Raw genomic sequence first — 16,761 nt, forward strand, 5'->3', positions numbered from 1 at the left:
ATTTGGCAAAAATAATTAAATGCAGTCTATTTGACCTTTAATTGTACAATGACGCTAATTTAACATTTAAAAAAAAAATGGAGATGTAGCAGATAGCTGCTAGCCATCATGAAAATGGATCAGGCTAATGCTTGCTGTGCTAGCCCATCAGTGTTTTTATCCACAGCTGGACACGTGCGTCAGGTGTGAGATGTTTCCACACAATCACAGAAGGAAGATACGGTGTAACAGTAAAATGGACAAGGGATTTGTCTGCCCTAAATGCACCACCATCAAGCAGTTTAGGGAAGAGATCCTCCGTCTGTTAGCTCGGTTGCAAGAAAAGGATAACCTGCTTTCTAAGTTCACCGACCTAGCTGTAACCCAGGCAAACCAAATCTCAGTTTTAAATGCCTCCTGTGGTAAAGCTGTCAATGAGTCGGGTGGCGTTGATCTGTCCCAATCCAACGGACCAACGTTAAGCTCAACAAGCAGGATGTTGTATCTATACCTTATGTCATGCCTTATTGGAATGGATTTATTGATAATATCTGTTGGAAAAAAGTTTGGATGTTGCCACAAACATACCTACTTGTTAACAAAATTAAGGAAATTTCCTTTAAAATTATTCATAAATATTATCCTGCCAACCACTATATGAAGAAGTTTAAGGAAAACATCAACTCAAATTGCTCCTTTTGTAATGACCACCCAGAAACAGTTGTGCATCTTTTTTGGCATTGTATGCATGTAAGAAAACTGTGGCAAGACATCAGTAGGTTTATAATTGAACACATTTATGAAGATTTTACACTATTGTGGAGAGATGTACTGTTTGGATTCTTTACATACAATAGAAATAAGCGGAATCATTTTTATGTAATTAATTTCATTATTCTTTTGGCCAAATTACATATACACAAATGTAAATTTACAAACAGAAAACCACATTTTCGTACCCTACAAAAAGAAATTGAACTGTATTTTAAGACGGTTAAATGCTCTACTAACAAAAAAGCTGTTAGAATTGTAAGTATATGCATGTCCCTTAAGGTCCTTGTGTAATTGTAATGTGATATTGTACCCCCTAGCTCGATTGTCTATTATTTGTAATCTATGTATGCTTGTGTTCCCTCATGTGCTTTATGTATTGATTTGTTGTTAATAATAAAAATAAACTTAAAAAATAAACTTAAAAAATAAAAAAAATAAACGTTAAGCTCAACTCCGAAGCCCAGTGGCACCCCCTCCCCTCCCCCACGGCTACCACAGTTCAGCAGGTTGCTACCCCATCGGATTCCATCACATCCACCATCATTGTGGGAAGATCGATGGTGAGAGATTTTGGACTGACCAAGGTCCACTGTCACTCAGGAGTCCGTGCACATGACATCAACTCCCTAGTGCCCACGGTTCTGGCCAACTACTACAATATTGCCACCATTGTCACTCACGTAGGTTTTAACGACTTTCGTTTTAAGCACTGTCGCTAGCACAGGGAAGAGAGTAGTTACCTCTGGCCTTCTCCCGCGGTACCGAAAGGGTCCGGAACATTTCAACCGATTCATTGCCCTGGATGAGTATTTGAAGAAGCTTATCAACGACAGGAATGTCTCTTTTTGTGACAACCTTTGATTTGCTGTGGGAGCAACCAGCACTTAAAAAAAAAAGAGAGAGACTGGATTCACCCTAACCGCAGGGCTTCCGGTATTATTTCCCGCAACATCGCAAACTGTTTTAGGGATGGACGTACCTGGTCTGTTAGTGCTCCAGTTCTCCCTTTCAAAATAAGCAAGGCAGGTCTTGGAAAGCATGTAAACTCCTGTAGAAATGGCGCTATGAGTAACTTAACTTATGTTCCTTTAACTCGGGCCTTCTACCGAGTTTATACAAACTGTTTATTTCCTACCATTCTGATAAATTTGGAGGCTGTCAGAAAACGTGGTTGTTATTCCATTGGTTACCTCGAGGCAGATGCCCCAGTGGCAGTGGCCCACACCAATTGGACATGGCGCTTTTAAATGTTAGAGCAATCACAATTTTTTATATTTTTTTATTTAACCTTTATTTAACTAGGCGAGTCAGTTAAGAACAAATTCTTATTTACAATGACGGCCTACATAGGCCAAACCCGGACGACGCAGGGCCAATTGTGCTCCGCCCTAATGGGACTCCCAATCACTGCCAGTTGTGATACAGCCTGGAGTAAAATCTCTCTCGTGAATGACCTCCTTATTGAGCGCAAAGTTGATTGCATGTTTCTCACGGAAACATGGCTGCCCCCGGACTACAGCTTTTCATTTATTTTGTATTTGTTTAACCTTTACTTAACTAGGCAAGTCAGTTAAGAACAAATTCTTATTTACAATGAAGGCCTAGGAACAGTGGGTTAACTGCCTTGTTCAGGGGCAGAACGACATTTTTACCTTGTCAGCTCGGGGTAACCTTACGGTTACTGGTCCAGTGCTCTAACCACTAGGCTACATGCCGCCCCATACTCTATCAGAAAAGGGGTGGGAAGACAGCCTCTATTTTTACAAATGCTTTCATTAGTAAATTTCATTTGGCAACTTTGGGTCTTTTGAGCATCATGACACACTGTTTAAATGTCGGCCACCCTGTATAGGCCACCAAAGCACTGCCCCACTTTCTTCACTGATTTATCTGAGCTATTGTCTATACTCCTTCAGAACTATGAAAAAATCAATGTGTTGGGCGATTTTAATATTCATAAGACTGCTGGCTCACAGCTTCCTCCAGCTAAATCAAGGCAATGCCGACGTACTTATTGTTGGAGTCAAAGCACAGAGAGAGAATCGAGCCGCACATTTTAATTCACGGGCAATAGAGATAAAAAACCAGGTAAAAAAGCTAGGTGTTATTTTAGATTCTGAACAAAATTTTGAATCGCACATTAGGAATGTAACCAAAAATGTTTTTTTTTAAACACCTGAGGAACATTGCCAAGCTGTGGCCGTTTCTCTCTCCGGCTGATACAGATAGACTAATCCATGCTTTTATTACAAGCAGGCTTGAATACTGTAATGCTCTCCTGTCTGGTCTACCCAAGAAAGCCATTGTTCAACTGTAAAGCATACAGAATGCTGCAGCGTGGGTACTGACCAAGACCACATGTAGAGCACACATTACACCAGTTTTAATGTCTCTGTACTAGCTGCATGCGAGTAAAAAAAAAAAATTAAGTTCATTTTAAGATTCTTATATTGTTTTTTTTGTAAATCAATCAACGTCTGTGCACCTCAATGCATGTCAGACATGCTTTTAAGTTAAGCACCCAGTTGGTCCCTCAGGTCCTCTGGCACTAGCCTTTTAACTATCCCAAAGCCTAGGACCAAGAGGCATGGAGAGGCAGCCTTTAATTATTGTGCCCACAGCCTCTGGAATAGCCTGCCAGAGAGCCTGAGGAGGCTGAAACTGGACATTTTTAAAAGGAGCTTTTTAGTAGTTCAGTTTGTCATTCTTTCGTTTTTTTAATCTTATGTTTGTTGTATAGTAAATGTTTCAGCTTTTATTTTCTTGTAAAGCACATTGAGTTCCATTCCATGTCTGAAATGTGCTGTATAAATAAAGCTTGATAAAGCTAAAACAGCCTCCACTCTTCTGGGAAGGCTTTCCATTACTGATGGAACATTACTGCAGGGACTTGCTTCCATTCAGCCACAGGAGCATTCGTGAGGGTTGGGCACTGATGTTGGGCGATTAGGCCTGGCTCACAGTCGGCGTTCCAATTCATCTCAAAGGTGTTTGATGGAGTTATTAAGGTCAGGGCTCTGTGCGAGCCCTGATCTCGACAAACAATTTCTTTATGAACCTCGCTTTGTGCACGGGGCCATTGTCATGCTGAAACAGGAAGTGTCCTTACCCAAACTGTTGCCACATAGTTGGAAGCACAGAATCATCTAGAATGTCATTGTATGCTGTCGTGTTAAGATTTCTCTTCACTTGAACTAAGGGGCCTAACCCGAACCATGAATAACAGCCCTAGACCATTATTCTTCCCCCACCAAACTTTACAGTTGGCACTATGCATTGGGGAAAATAGCGTTCTCCTGGCATCTGCCAAACCCAGATTAGTCCGTCGGACTGCCAGATGGTGAAGCGTGATTCATCACTTCAGAGAACCCATTTCCATTGCTCCTGAGTCCAATGGCGGTGAGTTTTACACCACTCCAGACAACGCTTGATATTAGGGCTGGTGATGTTAAGCTTGTGTGCAACTGCTCGGCCATGGAAACCCATTTCATGAAGCTCCCGATGATCAGTTCTTGTGCTGACGTTGCTTCGAGAGGCAGTTTGGAACTCGGCAGTGAGTGCTGCAACCGAGGATGGACCATTTTTTACACACTACACACTTCAGGACTTGGCGGTCCTGTTCTGTAAACTTGTGTTGCCTACCATTTTGTGGCTGAGCCGTTGTTGCTCGTAGACTTTTCCACTTCACAATAACAGAACTTACAGTTGACCGGGGTAGCTCTAGCAGGGCAGAAATTTGACAAACTGGACTTGTTGGAAAGGTGGCATCCTATGACAGTGCCATGTTGAAAGTCACTGAGCTCTTCAGTAAGGTCATTCTACTGCCAATGTTTGTCTATGGAGATTGTATGGTTGTGAGCTTAATTTTATACACCTGTCAGCAACGTGTGTGCCTGAAATAGGCGGATCCACTAATTTGAAGGAGTGTCCAGATACTTTTTTGTATATATAGTGTATTTTGTGAATCGCCCGTTTGAATTTTTAAAAAAATGATTTTTGGCCATATCGACCAGCCCTAGGGTGTGTGTGTGTGTGTGTGTGTTAGAGCTAGGTGCTGAGTATCTCATCGTTCCTCTCTGTCCAGGTGTGGATCTGCCTCTCCCAGACGTCCAGCAGCAGTCGTCCTCCGGGCCTACCAGTGGTGAGCCCAGCCCTGCCAGTTCTGACCGTAGCCCTGCCAGTCCTGAGGCCTCTGGTCCCTCTTCTTCCTCTGGGGGCCGCAGAAACCGCAGCGGGGGGGCAAGGGATGACCGCTACAGATCAGGTACAGACACACACATACTGTACTTTCATACGTCACTGATTCAGATTCCAAAAACGTTAATGTCCTCAATGAGGCCATTCATTTAGCAGAAAACACAGTGCATTCAGAGGAAATTACAGATTTAAAAGCAACAACATAGCAAAGGATATTTACATGGGAAGTAGACTTAAGTGCAATTTCATAAAAATGACACAGACCTCTAACATGCATGGCACCACAGTAGTAGTGGGATGTGTGGGAGATGCTGCCTTGCTTAGGGATAGTGGTTGGTTCTGATTGTGACAGAGGAGTCTAATGGAACACAGTTGATGCAGTGACTGACCTACTTTTTCCATTCCTCATCCCTGTTTTTTGGTCTGTCCTGATCTTGTTCTCATTCTTTCTCACCGTCTCTGTCAGATATCCACACGGAGGCGGTACAGGCAGCGTTGGCCAAACACAAGGAGGAGAAGATGGCACTGCCCATGCCCACCAAGCGCCGCTCAGCCTTCGTCCAGTCACCCGTAGACAACTGCACCCCTCCAGGTCACTACCATAGAGATCAAACTATATTCTATGTGTGAGGGTTGGGGTCAATTCCATTTCAATTCCACACAATTCAGGAAGTACACTGAAATTCCAATTCCCTTCAATGCTTTTCAATGAGGAGATTTTAGAATTGGAATTTGGTTTACTTTATGAATTGAAATGAAATTGACCCCAACCCTGCCATGTTTGAGTAGTACACTGTAGTGTTCAATACTAACCCAGAGAGCTAAAATACAGGGTGCACGCTGTGCAGGCTTTTAGTTCAAAGCCCAGCACTAACACACCTGATTTAGCATATTCAAAGTCTAGATGTGGACTACCTTTGATGAGTCGATTCAGGTGTGGGTTGGGACAAAATCCTGCATACCCTGTAGCTCATCATCAGGACCAGGGATGGTTGGTTAGGTTATCACTGCTTCAGCCCCAATAAGAGAAGGTGTATTGGGTGTCCACAAACACTGTATATAACCCACCTGGGGTGCTGCCAAGGCAGCCATTTTGTGCGACAAAGCTCACCACGCGCCATCTACTAAATAGATCTCGTTCTGTCTCCCTGTCAGACACATCGTCAGCGTCTGAGGACGAAGGCTCTCTGCGTCGCCAGGCGACTCTGAGTGCAGCGCTGGCCCAGAGTCTCCAGAGCCCAGACTACTGGATCAACCGCTCAGTGCAGAGCTCCTCCACCTCCTCCTCCGCCTCCTCCACCCTGTCCCACGGGGAAAATAAGACTCAGACGCAACCGCAGCCACAGCCCACCTCAGCACTGGCCGACATACTGGCAAGCACACGCATAGGTAACACACACACACACACACACACTCTGTAAACACACACACCCCACACATAGGTAAGACAAACACACCCTGCACACATTTAATCCAACGCACACGCATTGGGAGAACTGACTCGCACACGCACAAGGGTGGGCGCGCACACACATAACAGCCCTTCTTCGTACCCTCAGAGACACTTTCTTTAAGAACATGTATTGTCTGTAGCTCCACAGCTTTAGGCAAGTTTACCTCAGAGTATTAAACCTTGTCCCTTCTCCTCCAGAGAACAGTGTCCCCCCAGATGTGACGTCCTACACCCCTGAGAGGGGTTCAAGGGTGGACTCCAGGGTGGACCTGCCCCCCAATGCTATGACCAGGGGGATGCCCCGAGGACAGAGCCGCACCAGCATGCTGGATACCACCGCTGACGGTATGCACACACACACTGCAGAACACACTGTAGAGCAACAACCACACACTGTAGTGCAACAACCACACACTGCAGAACACACTGCAGAGCACACTGTAGAGCAACAACCATTGTAGAGCAATGACCACACACTGCAGAACACACTGTAGAGCAACAACCACACACTGTAGAACACACTGTAGAGCAACAACCACACACTGTAGAACACACTAGAGCAACAACCACACACTGTAGAACACACTGTAGAGCAACAACCACACACTATAGAACACACTGTAGAGCAACAACCACACACTGCAGAACACACTGTAGAGCAACAACCACACACTATAGAACACACTAGAACAACAACCACACACTGTATAACACACTGTAAAACAACAGCCACACACTATAGAACGCACTGTAGGACAACAACCACACACTGTAGAACAACAACCACACACTTCAGAATGTACGATCTCACACACACACGGCAGCAGACTGGTAACACCCCGCAGAAAACCACCACACTGCGATCACTCACTGTTTTAACCATAATCTCTAGTCTGTAACATCCTTAATCTGGTGATGGTTTGGCTAACTGACAAAGCACTGTTGTACTGCATTTGCAGTAATTATGAATGTAGCTGGCAATTCAGTGTGTTTACCCTACCGTGTTTGAAATGGCTATGTCAGCATCCCAAATGATACCGTATTTCCTACATAGTGTACTACTTTTACTACTTTTAACCAGAGCCCCCTGGTCAAAGTAGTGCAGTACATATATGGAATGGGGTGCCATTTGGGACAGTACCTATGTGAATCCATTCGGATGATTTGGGTGCTCATGCTCATGTCAACCTCCCTCTTTTTTTAATAATCTATTTTTATTCAGACATAATGACACACTGACAAGACATAATAACATTGAATGAATCTCACTCACTCTCATCCCCATTCCAGGCGTTGTGTTGGGAAAGCTGCTAACATACTATATTTTGTTCTTTTTTGGGGTGATCCCTTTTTCGGCTGTACGTGTCGTGTCTTTCATTAAAAAAAGGAAAGCGAAAAGGTAATATGAATCAAAATGGGACGGGGCCGGGGAGGGGCGATGGAGGGATCAATTCCAATCAGCTTGCTTTTTCACCTCTTCTGTCGTCTGTTTGCCCTGTCTCTCCATCTACTCTCCACAGATAGAAATATCCTTCTGTTTTTGACCAAGAATAAAGTTGCATCTACCTGTTGTGTGTGTCCGTTTGTGAGCATTTGTGTCCGTTTGTGCGTGCTTGCCTATTTAATGTCTGAGTGTATGAGTGTGTGTGTTTTTGTGCGTGATTGTGATTGTGTGTTTGTGTCTATGGTCATGTCTGTGATTGTCTGCCTCTACCTCTGTGCTCTCCAGGTGTGCCAGTGAACAGCCGTGTTTCCACTAAGATCCAGCAGCTGCTGAACACTCTGAAGCGGCCCAAGAGACAAGCGCTCAGTGAGTTCTTCCTGGATGACTCCGAGGAGATCGTAGAGGGTAAGAAGCACAGAGGACCTGCTCCAAGACTTAAGGCTCCATAAAATACAATACTTCCATTCTGATACTTACAGCACCTTCAGAAAGTATTCACACCGCTTGACTTTTCCACATTTTGCTGTGTTACAATCTGAATTTAAAATTGATTAAGAGATTTTGTGTCAATGTCCTACACACAATACCCCATAATGTCAAAGTGGAATTATGTTTTACAAATTAATAAAAAATTAAAAGCTGAAGTGTCTTGAGTCAATAAGTATTCAACCCCTTTGTTATGGCAAGCCTTAGTAAGTTCAGGTGTAGAGTTGCTTAACAAGTCACATACTAAGTTGCATGGACTCACTCTGTGTGCAATAATAGTGTTTAACAAGATCTTTGAATGACTACCTCATCTCTGTATCCCAAACATACAATTATCTGTAAGGTCCCTCAGTCCAGCAGTGAATTTTGAACACAGATTCAACCACAAAGACCAGGGAGGTTTTCTAATGCCTCACAAAGAGGGGCACCTATTGGTAAATTTTAAAAAAGCAGACATTAAATATCCCTTTGAGCAAGGTGAAGTAATTCATTACCCTTTGGAGGGTGTATTAAGACACCCCGTCACTACAAAGATACAGGCGTCCTTCCTCAGTTGCCGGAGAGGAAGGAAACCGCTCAGGGATTTCACAATGAGGCCAATGCTGACTTTTAAACAGTTACAGAGTTTAATGGCTGTGATAGGAGAAAACTGGGGATGGATCAACAAAATTGTAGTAACTCCACAATACTATCTTAATTGACAAGAAGGAACCCTGTACAGATTTTTTTAAATATCCAAACATGCAGCACAAAAAGTGTCAAAGCAATTTACTTTTTTTCCTAAATACAAGTGTTATGTTTGGGGCAAATGCAACACATTACTGAGTACCACTCTCTATATTTTCAAGCAAGTGGTGGCTGCATCATGTTATGGGTATGCTTGTAATTGTTAAGGACTGGGGAGTTTTTCAAGATAAAATGGAATGGAGCAAAGCACAGGCAAAATCCTGAGCACAGGAAAACCTGGTTCAGTCTGCTTTCCACCAGACAGTGGGAGATTAATTCACCTTTCAGCAGGACAATAACCTAAGTTCAAATCTACAATAGAGTTGCTTAACAAGAAGACTGTGAATGTTCCTGAGTGGCCAAGCTAGTTTTGACTTAAATTGCTTGAAATTCTATGGCAAGACCTGAAAATGTATGTTTAGCAATGATCAACAACCAATTTTACAGAGCTTGAAGAATTTTGAAAAGAATAATGGGAAAAGGTTGTACAATCCAGGTGCGGAAAGCTCCTAACAAGTATTGACCCGGTGTGAATATTTATGTAAATTAGCTGTTTCTGTATTTAATTTTAAATACATTTGGAACAATTTATCAAAACATGTTTTCACTTTGTAATTATGTGTTATTGTGTGTAAATGGGTGAGGAAAAAGATTAATGTAATCCATTTTGAATTCAGGCTGTAACACAACAAAAAGTCAAGGGGTGTGAATACTTTCTGAAGGCACTGTACATTCCAATACTTGCATTCTTCCTTTCTTGAAAGAAATATATAGACAGTAGACATTTAACTCACTATACCCCACTTTATTTTTCTCTTCCTCTTCACCCTCATCCCCGTCTCCTCCCCTGTCCGTAGTGCCCCAGCCGGACCCCAACACCCCCAGGCCAGAGGGCCGTCAGATCATCCCAGTGAAGGGGGAGCCCCTGGGGGTGGTCAGTAACTGGCCCCCGGCCCTTCAGGCAGCCCTGGCACGCTGGGGAGCCACACAGGCCAAGAGTCCCGCTCTCACCGCCCTGGACGTTACCGGGAAACCCCTCTATACGCTGACATACGGTTGGTCTCACCGTCTTAAATGGCACTCGACTCCCTATTCCCTGCTATATAGGGAGTAATTTCCAGCTAACCCACTTAATTTTTTTATTTTGCTTTTTTATTTAACTAGGCAAGTCAGTTAAGAAAACATTCGTATTTACAATGACGGCCTACCAATAGGAAAAAGGCCTGCTGCGTGGATTCAAATAAAACATGTAGATATAGCACATCACAACTAGAGAGTCACCACCACACTACAAAAAGAAAGACGTAAGATGACAACACAGCCTGGCAGCAACACGGTAGCAACACAACATGACAGCAACATGGTAGCAACACAACATGGTAGCAACACAACATGACAGCAGCACAACATGGCAGCAGCACAAACATTGTTGGGCACAGACAACAGCGCAAAGGGCAAAAAGGTATAGATAACAATACATAACGCGAAGCAGACACAAGTGTCAGTAAGAGTGTCCATGATTGAGTCTTTGAATCTAGAGATGGAGATAAAACGGTCCAGAAAGCTTGTTGGACACTAAGAAAGCATTGTTGTAGAGCGTTAAACACAACATCTGGGGAGGGACCAGCTAAGTATTAGACTGTATCTTCTGCATATAAGTGGATGAGAGAGCTTGCTACTGCCTGAGCTATGTTGTTGATGTAAATTGAGAAGAGCGTGTGGCCTAGGATCGAGCCTTGGGGTACTCCCTTGGTGACAGGCACTGCACTCTTTGAGAGAGGTAGTTAGCAAACCAGGCCAAGGACCCCTCAGAATTGAATGGTCTACCGAATTAAAAGCTTTGACCAAGTCAATAAAAATACAAACATTGCTTAGAATCAAGCGCAATGGTGACATCATTTAGGACCTTTTAAGGTTGCAGTGACACATCCATAACCTGAGCGGAAACCAGATTGCATACCTGAGAGAATAGTATAGACCCCAAGAAGGCCAGTCCGTTGATTGACAAGTTTTTCCAACACTTTTGATAAACAGGTCAAGATAGAAATTGGCCTATAACAGTTAGGATCAGCTTGTTCTGCCTTCCAAGCAATGGGAACCTCTCCAGAGAGGAGAGACAGGTAAAAAAAAAAAAAGTTCAGAGATAGGCTCTGCGATGATAGGGGCTGCAACCTTAAAGAAGAAAGGATCTAAACTATCTGACCCAGCTGTTTTTGGGGGTCATGTAATGGTCATGCATTAAGGAGCTACTTTGTACCTCGGGGAGAAGTGGTGTAGCAGGGCAGGTAGAAAATAGGGATGAGCATTGGGGAAAGTTGCATTGAAGGGCTGGGAGATGAGGAAATGTTGGACGGGCAAGGAGGCAAATAGGAATCCCGACTTAATGAAGTGATGATTAAAGAGCTCAGTCATGCGCTCCATGTCAGGAACAGCCACATCATCAACATTTGGGGCGGCAGGTAGCCTAGTGGTTAGAGCATTGGGCCAGTAGCCGAAAGTTTGCTAGATTGAATCCTCGTGCTGACAAGGTAAAAATATGTTGTACTGCTCCTGAACAAGGCAGTTAACCCACTGTTCCTAGGCTGTCATTGTAAATAACAATTAGTTCTTAACTGACTTGCCTAGTTAAATAATAATTACTTTTTAAAATAAAAACATTAAGTGCCATGAGCAGCTGTAAGGAGGAGGGTTTATTCTCCAGGTCTTTCACTGTTTTCCAGAACTTCTTGGGGTTAGACCCACAGAGGGAAAACTGCTCCTTAAAGTAACTAACTAAGGCCTTCTAGATAGCTTGATTGCACTTATTTCTCATTTGCCTGAACGACAGCCAGTCAGCCTGAGTATTTGTGTGCAGAGCCTTTCGCCGAATGGTGTTCTTGAGGTGGAGTAACTCTGCCAGATCATGGTCAAAACAGGGGCTGAACATTTTTTTAAAATTGTAATTTCTCTTTATGGGGGCGTGTTTGTTAATGATACCACTGAAAATATTAAAAAAGAAGGTCCATGCGTCTTCGACAGAGGGGATCAAGCTGATTCTATACCAATTTACAGAGACCAGGTCATGAAGGAAGGCTTGCTCCTTAAAGTTTTTCAGCAAGCGTCTGACAAATCAGGACAGGTTGTTTCACTGAGCAGCCATTATGAACACAGGCTGTAAACAGTGATCATGAAGGTCATTACAGAAAACAGATTATTAGATTATTACAACAGATTATTTGTGAGGATAACATCAAGGAGAGTAGCCTTTTCTGGGTATTTGGAGTCATACATTGTGGGATTGGTAATAATCTGAGAGAGATTTAGGGAGTCCCAGTTTAGGTCACCTAGCAGGACAAATTCAGACTTTGTGTAAGAGGCCAGGAGAGAGTTTAGGGCAGGTAGGGTACACGCCGGTGCTATTGGTGGAAGATAACACCCAGCAACAGTCAAGAAAGAGCTATTTGAAAGTGTAATGCTTAAACCCATCAGATCAAATTGTTTGGGGACAGACTTGGTGGAGACAACAGAGCAATGAAGGTGTTCCTTGGTAAAGATTGCCACTCAACCACCATTTGGAAAATCTGTCTTGCAGAAAAAGGTTATAACCAGAAAGGTTAGCATCAAGTGTTCAAAACACGCTTTCTTAACCACGTCTCAGTAATGACCAACACATCTGGATTGGAGCTGTGAACCCACACTTTCAATTTTAGGTAATAAGCTTCTAATGTTAACGTGCAGAAAACCCAGGCTTTTACGAGAGCAGAAATCTGTGAAACGGATGTCAGAGCATAAATCAGAATTGGGGCTAGCAACAGTAGATGGCCCAGGGTGTACATGCACATTTCCAGATATCATCAGCAGTAATACAATCAGGGCACGGCAGAGGACAGGGAGAGCTCTGCAGTGTTGATTCTCTATGACATTTGAATGTGCATCAGATGGTAACAAGATCGTATTGTACAGCGAATTCATCAGGTAACACAAATACAAAGCCGGCGAGAGGTGGTTAGAATAGGATGGGAGGCCAAGAGTCCGAAGTAACCAGTAGAGAGTCGAGTCGCGAGTGTGGGAACGAACATTGGCTGTCCCACGGTCGGGTAAACAAGCAAGTTCGTAGTCAACAAAGCACGCAGGAGTCATAGGGCAAGTAACGTAAAGCACATGAAAATGATACAAATGACTTTGGGCTAGCCATTGTAAGTTCAAAGAGTCACTCACTCACTCAAATTAACTTGAGAGAGTAGCTCTCTGAGTCCAGTAGGCTATAAAAGTCTGAGATAAAAATCAATAAATAGTAGTCCTATACTTGTTAATTAAAGCGTTTGAGTAAGTTCATGTAATAAGCTCCACAAGTTAATTAGCCTACATAAAATTCAGTGTGTGCGGTGTGTGCGTTTGTGCTGGAGAGTGTGCCGGGGGTAGGGAGACAGACCAGGGCAGACGGGGAACAGATCGATGGGTGGGATCCAAACAGCAGTGCAGCAGGCAACGGGAGTAGGTGTCACACCAGCTTTTTTCGGGAGGCTGAGTAGGAGAGGAGGCGTTCAACCTTACCAGACAGGTGCGCGTTAAGAGCAGATAAAAACATCCAAAGCTAAAAGCTTGGTGAAAAAAAACGTGGTCAAGTTGGCTTGAGTTTCGATATTCGCCAGACATTTGGGCTATCAAACCATCAATAGCTCGCGAATGATTTCCTGAAACATGGGTGTTCTACATGCAACATGGTAGGGGGCTTCCCAGTCATTACAAGTGCAACATGAAACCCACAGACCTGGAGGATGCTGTTGCCGAGGTGGGAGGAGGATTGCGGGTGTCTCAGATCTGACCTTTTTAGTTTATGACTTGTGCTAACGTAGTTCATCGACACCAAAGATCACACTCCTCTCAGTCAATCTATGGAGAACTCAAGTCGTTTTAATCTCCTCTAAGAAATTGCTCTTGTGACAACGGTGTATGTATCTCTCTCTCTCTCCCTCAGGTAAACTGTGGAGCCGCAGTCTGAAGCTGGCCTACACTCTGTTGAACAAACTGGGCACCAAGAACGAGCCTGTCCTGAGACCTGGAGATAGGGTACGTGGTCAAAACACACAGCCGTTCAGACGGGATATTCCTCTTCTTCCCACTTGACCACTTTGATTGATTGATCTTTATTCAAAAACGTGAAACGTGTCTTCTAGATGCATTGCACATGAACAGACGACACAATACACCATGTAAGATGTTCCCGTTGTGACGTGTGGTGCTCTTTCTGAAACTGTACTGCGTGTCTATGCCCCCTAGGTGGCGCTGGTGTACCCCAACAGTGACCCTGCTATGTTCTGGGTGGCCTTCTATGGCTGTCTCCTAGCAGAGGTCATCCCTGTACCCATAGAGGTACCACTGTCTAGACAGGTAAGGGACAAGGATGTTGAGTGTTTTATAGTGACATCATTAGTTAGCTATGTAGCTCAATCTCATGGAATATTTGGTTCCTGATAAATAACCAAATCAAATCAGAGTAGCATAAATCCAGCTTTCAGTCACTATGCAGTAGACATGGGCCAGTTCTTACCAGCTATAGCAACACAAACAACATAGCTAGATCCAAGTGGTCACCTGACTCATTACAGACCAATAGTGGGAGTATAGATTTTCTGTCAATTTGTAATGGTTACCTTTGTGTTTCACATCCCAGGACGCAGGCAGTCTTCAGATTGGCTTCCTATTGGGCAGCTGTGGGGTAGGCCTGGCCCTGACTAGCGAGATCTGTCTCAAAGGACTGCCCAAGACACCCCAGGGAGAGATCATGCAGTTCAAAGGTCAGCACACACCACAAAATGCTCCACTGCAGTTGTCACCCCACTCACTTTCTCTCTGGGACTCATCATTGCTCATCATACTGTTTATCTGTGGGTAGATATACATTTGTACATCCATTGTCCCATATGAACGAAATGAGGCCGACACACTAATGGTCCTAATACCACCTTTTTGAAAGCTACAAGGTTTCGATCCACGGTGGATCTTTGTCCAGTCGTCAAACTGACTTCTAGTATTGTCCTGTGTCCGCTGATGATGTTGTTTTGCCTCCCAGGTTGGCCCCGTATGAAGTGGGTTGTGACAGACACCAAGTACCTGACCAAGCCCTCTAAAGACTGGCAGCCCCACATCCCCACCGCCAACACAGACACAGCTTACATCGAGGTGAGACCAGAGTCCTTGTGGGAAGTATACAGACAATTTATGCGTGTATTTGACAGATTTGAAAAAATAAATACAAAAATAAGAAAAATTATGCTCGTTTGTCTTTCTGTTTATGCTGTGTATCGCAGATTTATTTTGTGAATTAATTTAACTCTATGACTGACTGTGTGTGTGTGTGTTCTGCTCTTCCAGTACAAGGCCAGTAAAGAGGGCACAGTGATGGGAGTAGCCGTGTCTAAGATAGCCTTGCTGACACACTGCCAGGCCCTGACACAGGCCTGCAACTACTGTGAAGGTCAGTACATGAAAAACACACACCGACACATTGTTTTAGTGACAATATATCTACTCAAGCCCTCTTAGTAACCTAGATACACAGAGATGACCCAAAACTAGTTTGTGAATTATGCAAGGAGGAGCATGAAGAAGCTAAAGGAACTGGAACCTTTGTAGGAGGTTAGGGTGATGTTGTTACTCTTGTCTTCACCATGAATACTCACGCTCAGGTTAAATAATTGATCAGGCCTGAGGTCTCTTCTCCTGTACTCTCTCTGTCTCTTTCTGTCTCTCTTCTCTCCTCTCTCTACTCAGATCATCTGTTAGACAAAGGGAACTTTAGCCTCTGTGTCTCAGAGAACATTAGATCCTGTGAGGGGAATCCACAGAGGCAGGCAGCAAGACTGTTCCTGGAACACGGTGTTTCCCTGTCCATAATTAGTTTACTTTTATTGTAGCCTACATACTTATCAAAGGACATATTATCATATGCCCTGTGGCAGCCTAGCTATATGGAGAAGCTGCTTTCGCTATCCTTAAGTGTCCGAGTATCTGTAACTGTTGAAATGTTGGAATCCTTTGTGGATGTAATGTAATTTGTGGATTGACATCAAGTATTTCAATTGAGTGTGTGTGTCCTCTCTCAGGAGAAACGTTGGTCAACGTGCTAGATTGTAAGAAGGACATGGGCTTGTGGCATGGGGTGTTAACCAGTGTGATGAACAGGATCCACACCATCACTGTACCCTACGCTGTCATGAAGGCCTGTCCCATGTCCTGGGTGCAGAGGGTCCACATACACAAAGGTAGGCTACAGTTAGCATTTGTATTGTAAACTGCATAGAGACTAGCATCCTAAACTGCATACTATGGATTAAGGTAATTCGGGTCGGGTTCATTAGGAGACATTGTAGCAAAATGTTTTAAGATGTTGTCTGCTGGGAAATGAAAACAAGCGTTTCTTATTGAGCAAATTCAGATATTACCTCTCGGTTTCACTCTGTTTTGGAACGTTTCTTCCATTTTGTGCCTTAATGAACACAACCTAAATGTGTGGAATTGGCATTAGCGCCTGTGTCATTAACTACTATGTGTGAGAGGCTGAGCTGTCCCTACTGTTCCTCCCTCCCTGCAGCACGTGTCGCCTTGGTGAAGTGTCGTGACCTCCACTGGGCTATGATGGCTCACAGGGACCAGAGAGACACCAACCTGTCCTCCATACGCATGCTCATAGTAGCCGATGGAGCCAACCCCTGTGAGTAAC

The 16,761-nt window shown here is 43.9% G+C and overlaps 1 protein-coding gene across 3 annotated transcripts in view; it reads left to right on the plus strand.

Annotated features, from left to right (window-relative positions):
• LOC109869674 (disco-interacting protein 2 homolog B-A) overlaps window positions 1-16,761 on the plus strand; it is a 73,178-nt gene that overhangs the window by 37,057 nt on the left and 19,360 nt on the right. For 2 of the 3 annotated variants that reach the window (XM_020459943.2, XM_031803507.1), the window contains 14 exons: window positions 4,838-5,017; window positions 5,417-5,542; window positions 6,106-6,339; window positions 6,602-6,748; window positions 7,791-7,802; window positions 8,133-8,252; window positions 9,917-10,114; window positions 14,017-14,108; window positions 14,319-14,429; window positions 14,713-14,836; window positions 15,112-15,221; window positions 15,414-15,516; window positions 16,145-16,303; window positions 16,633-16,752. In XM_020459943.2, the coding sequence (XP_020315532.2) occupies window positions 4,838-5,017; window positions 5,417-5,542; window positions 6,106-6,339; window positions 6,602-6,748; window positions 7,791-7,802; window positions 8,133-8,252; window positions 9,917-10,114; window positions 14,017-14,108; window positions 14,319-14,429; window positions 14,713-14,836; window positions 15,112-15,221; window positions 15,414-15,516; window positions 16,145-16,303; window positions 16,633-16,752 (1,836 nt within the window). The remainder of the gene's footprint in view (window positions 1-4,837; window positions 5,018-5,416; window positions 5,543-6,105; window positions 6,340-6,601; window positions 6,749-7,790; window positions 7,803-8,132; window positions 8,253-9,916; window positions 10,115-14,016; window positions 14,109-14,318; window positions 14,430-14,712; window positions 14,837-15,111; window positions 15,222-15,413; window positions 15,517-16,144; window positions 16,304-16,632; window positions 16,753-16,761) is intronic. The other variant, XM_020459945.2, reaches the window with a different exon arrangement.

The sequence above is a fragment of the Oncorhynchus kisutch genome, linkage group LG24, assembly GCF_002021735.2.
Source record: "Oncorhynchus kisutch isolate 150728-3 linkage group LG24, Okis_V2, whole genome shotgun sequence".
In the NCBI taxonomy this organism is placed as follows: domain Eukaryota; kingdom Metazoa; phylum Chordata; class Actinopteri; order Salmoniformes; family Salmonidae; genus Oncorhynchus; species Oncorhynchus kisutch.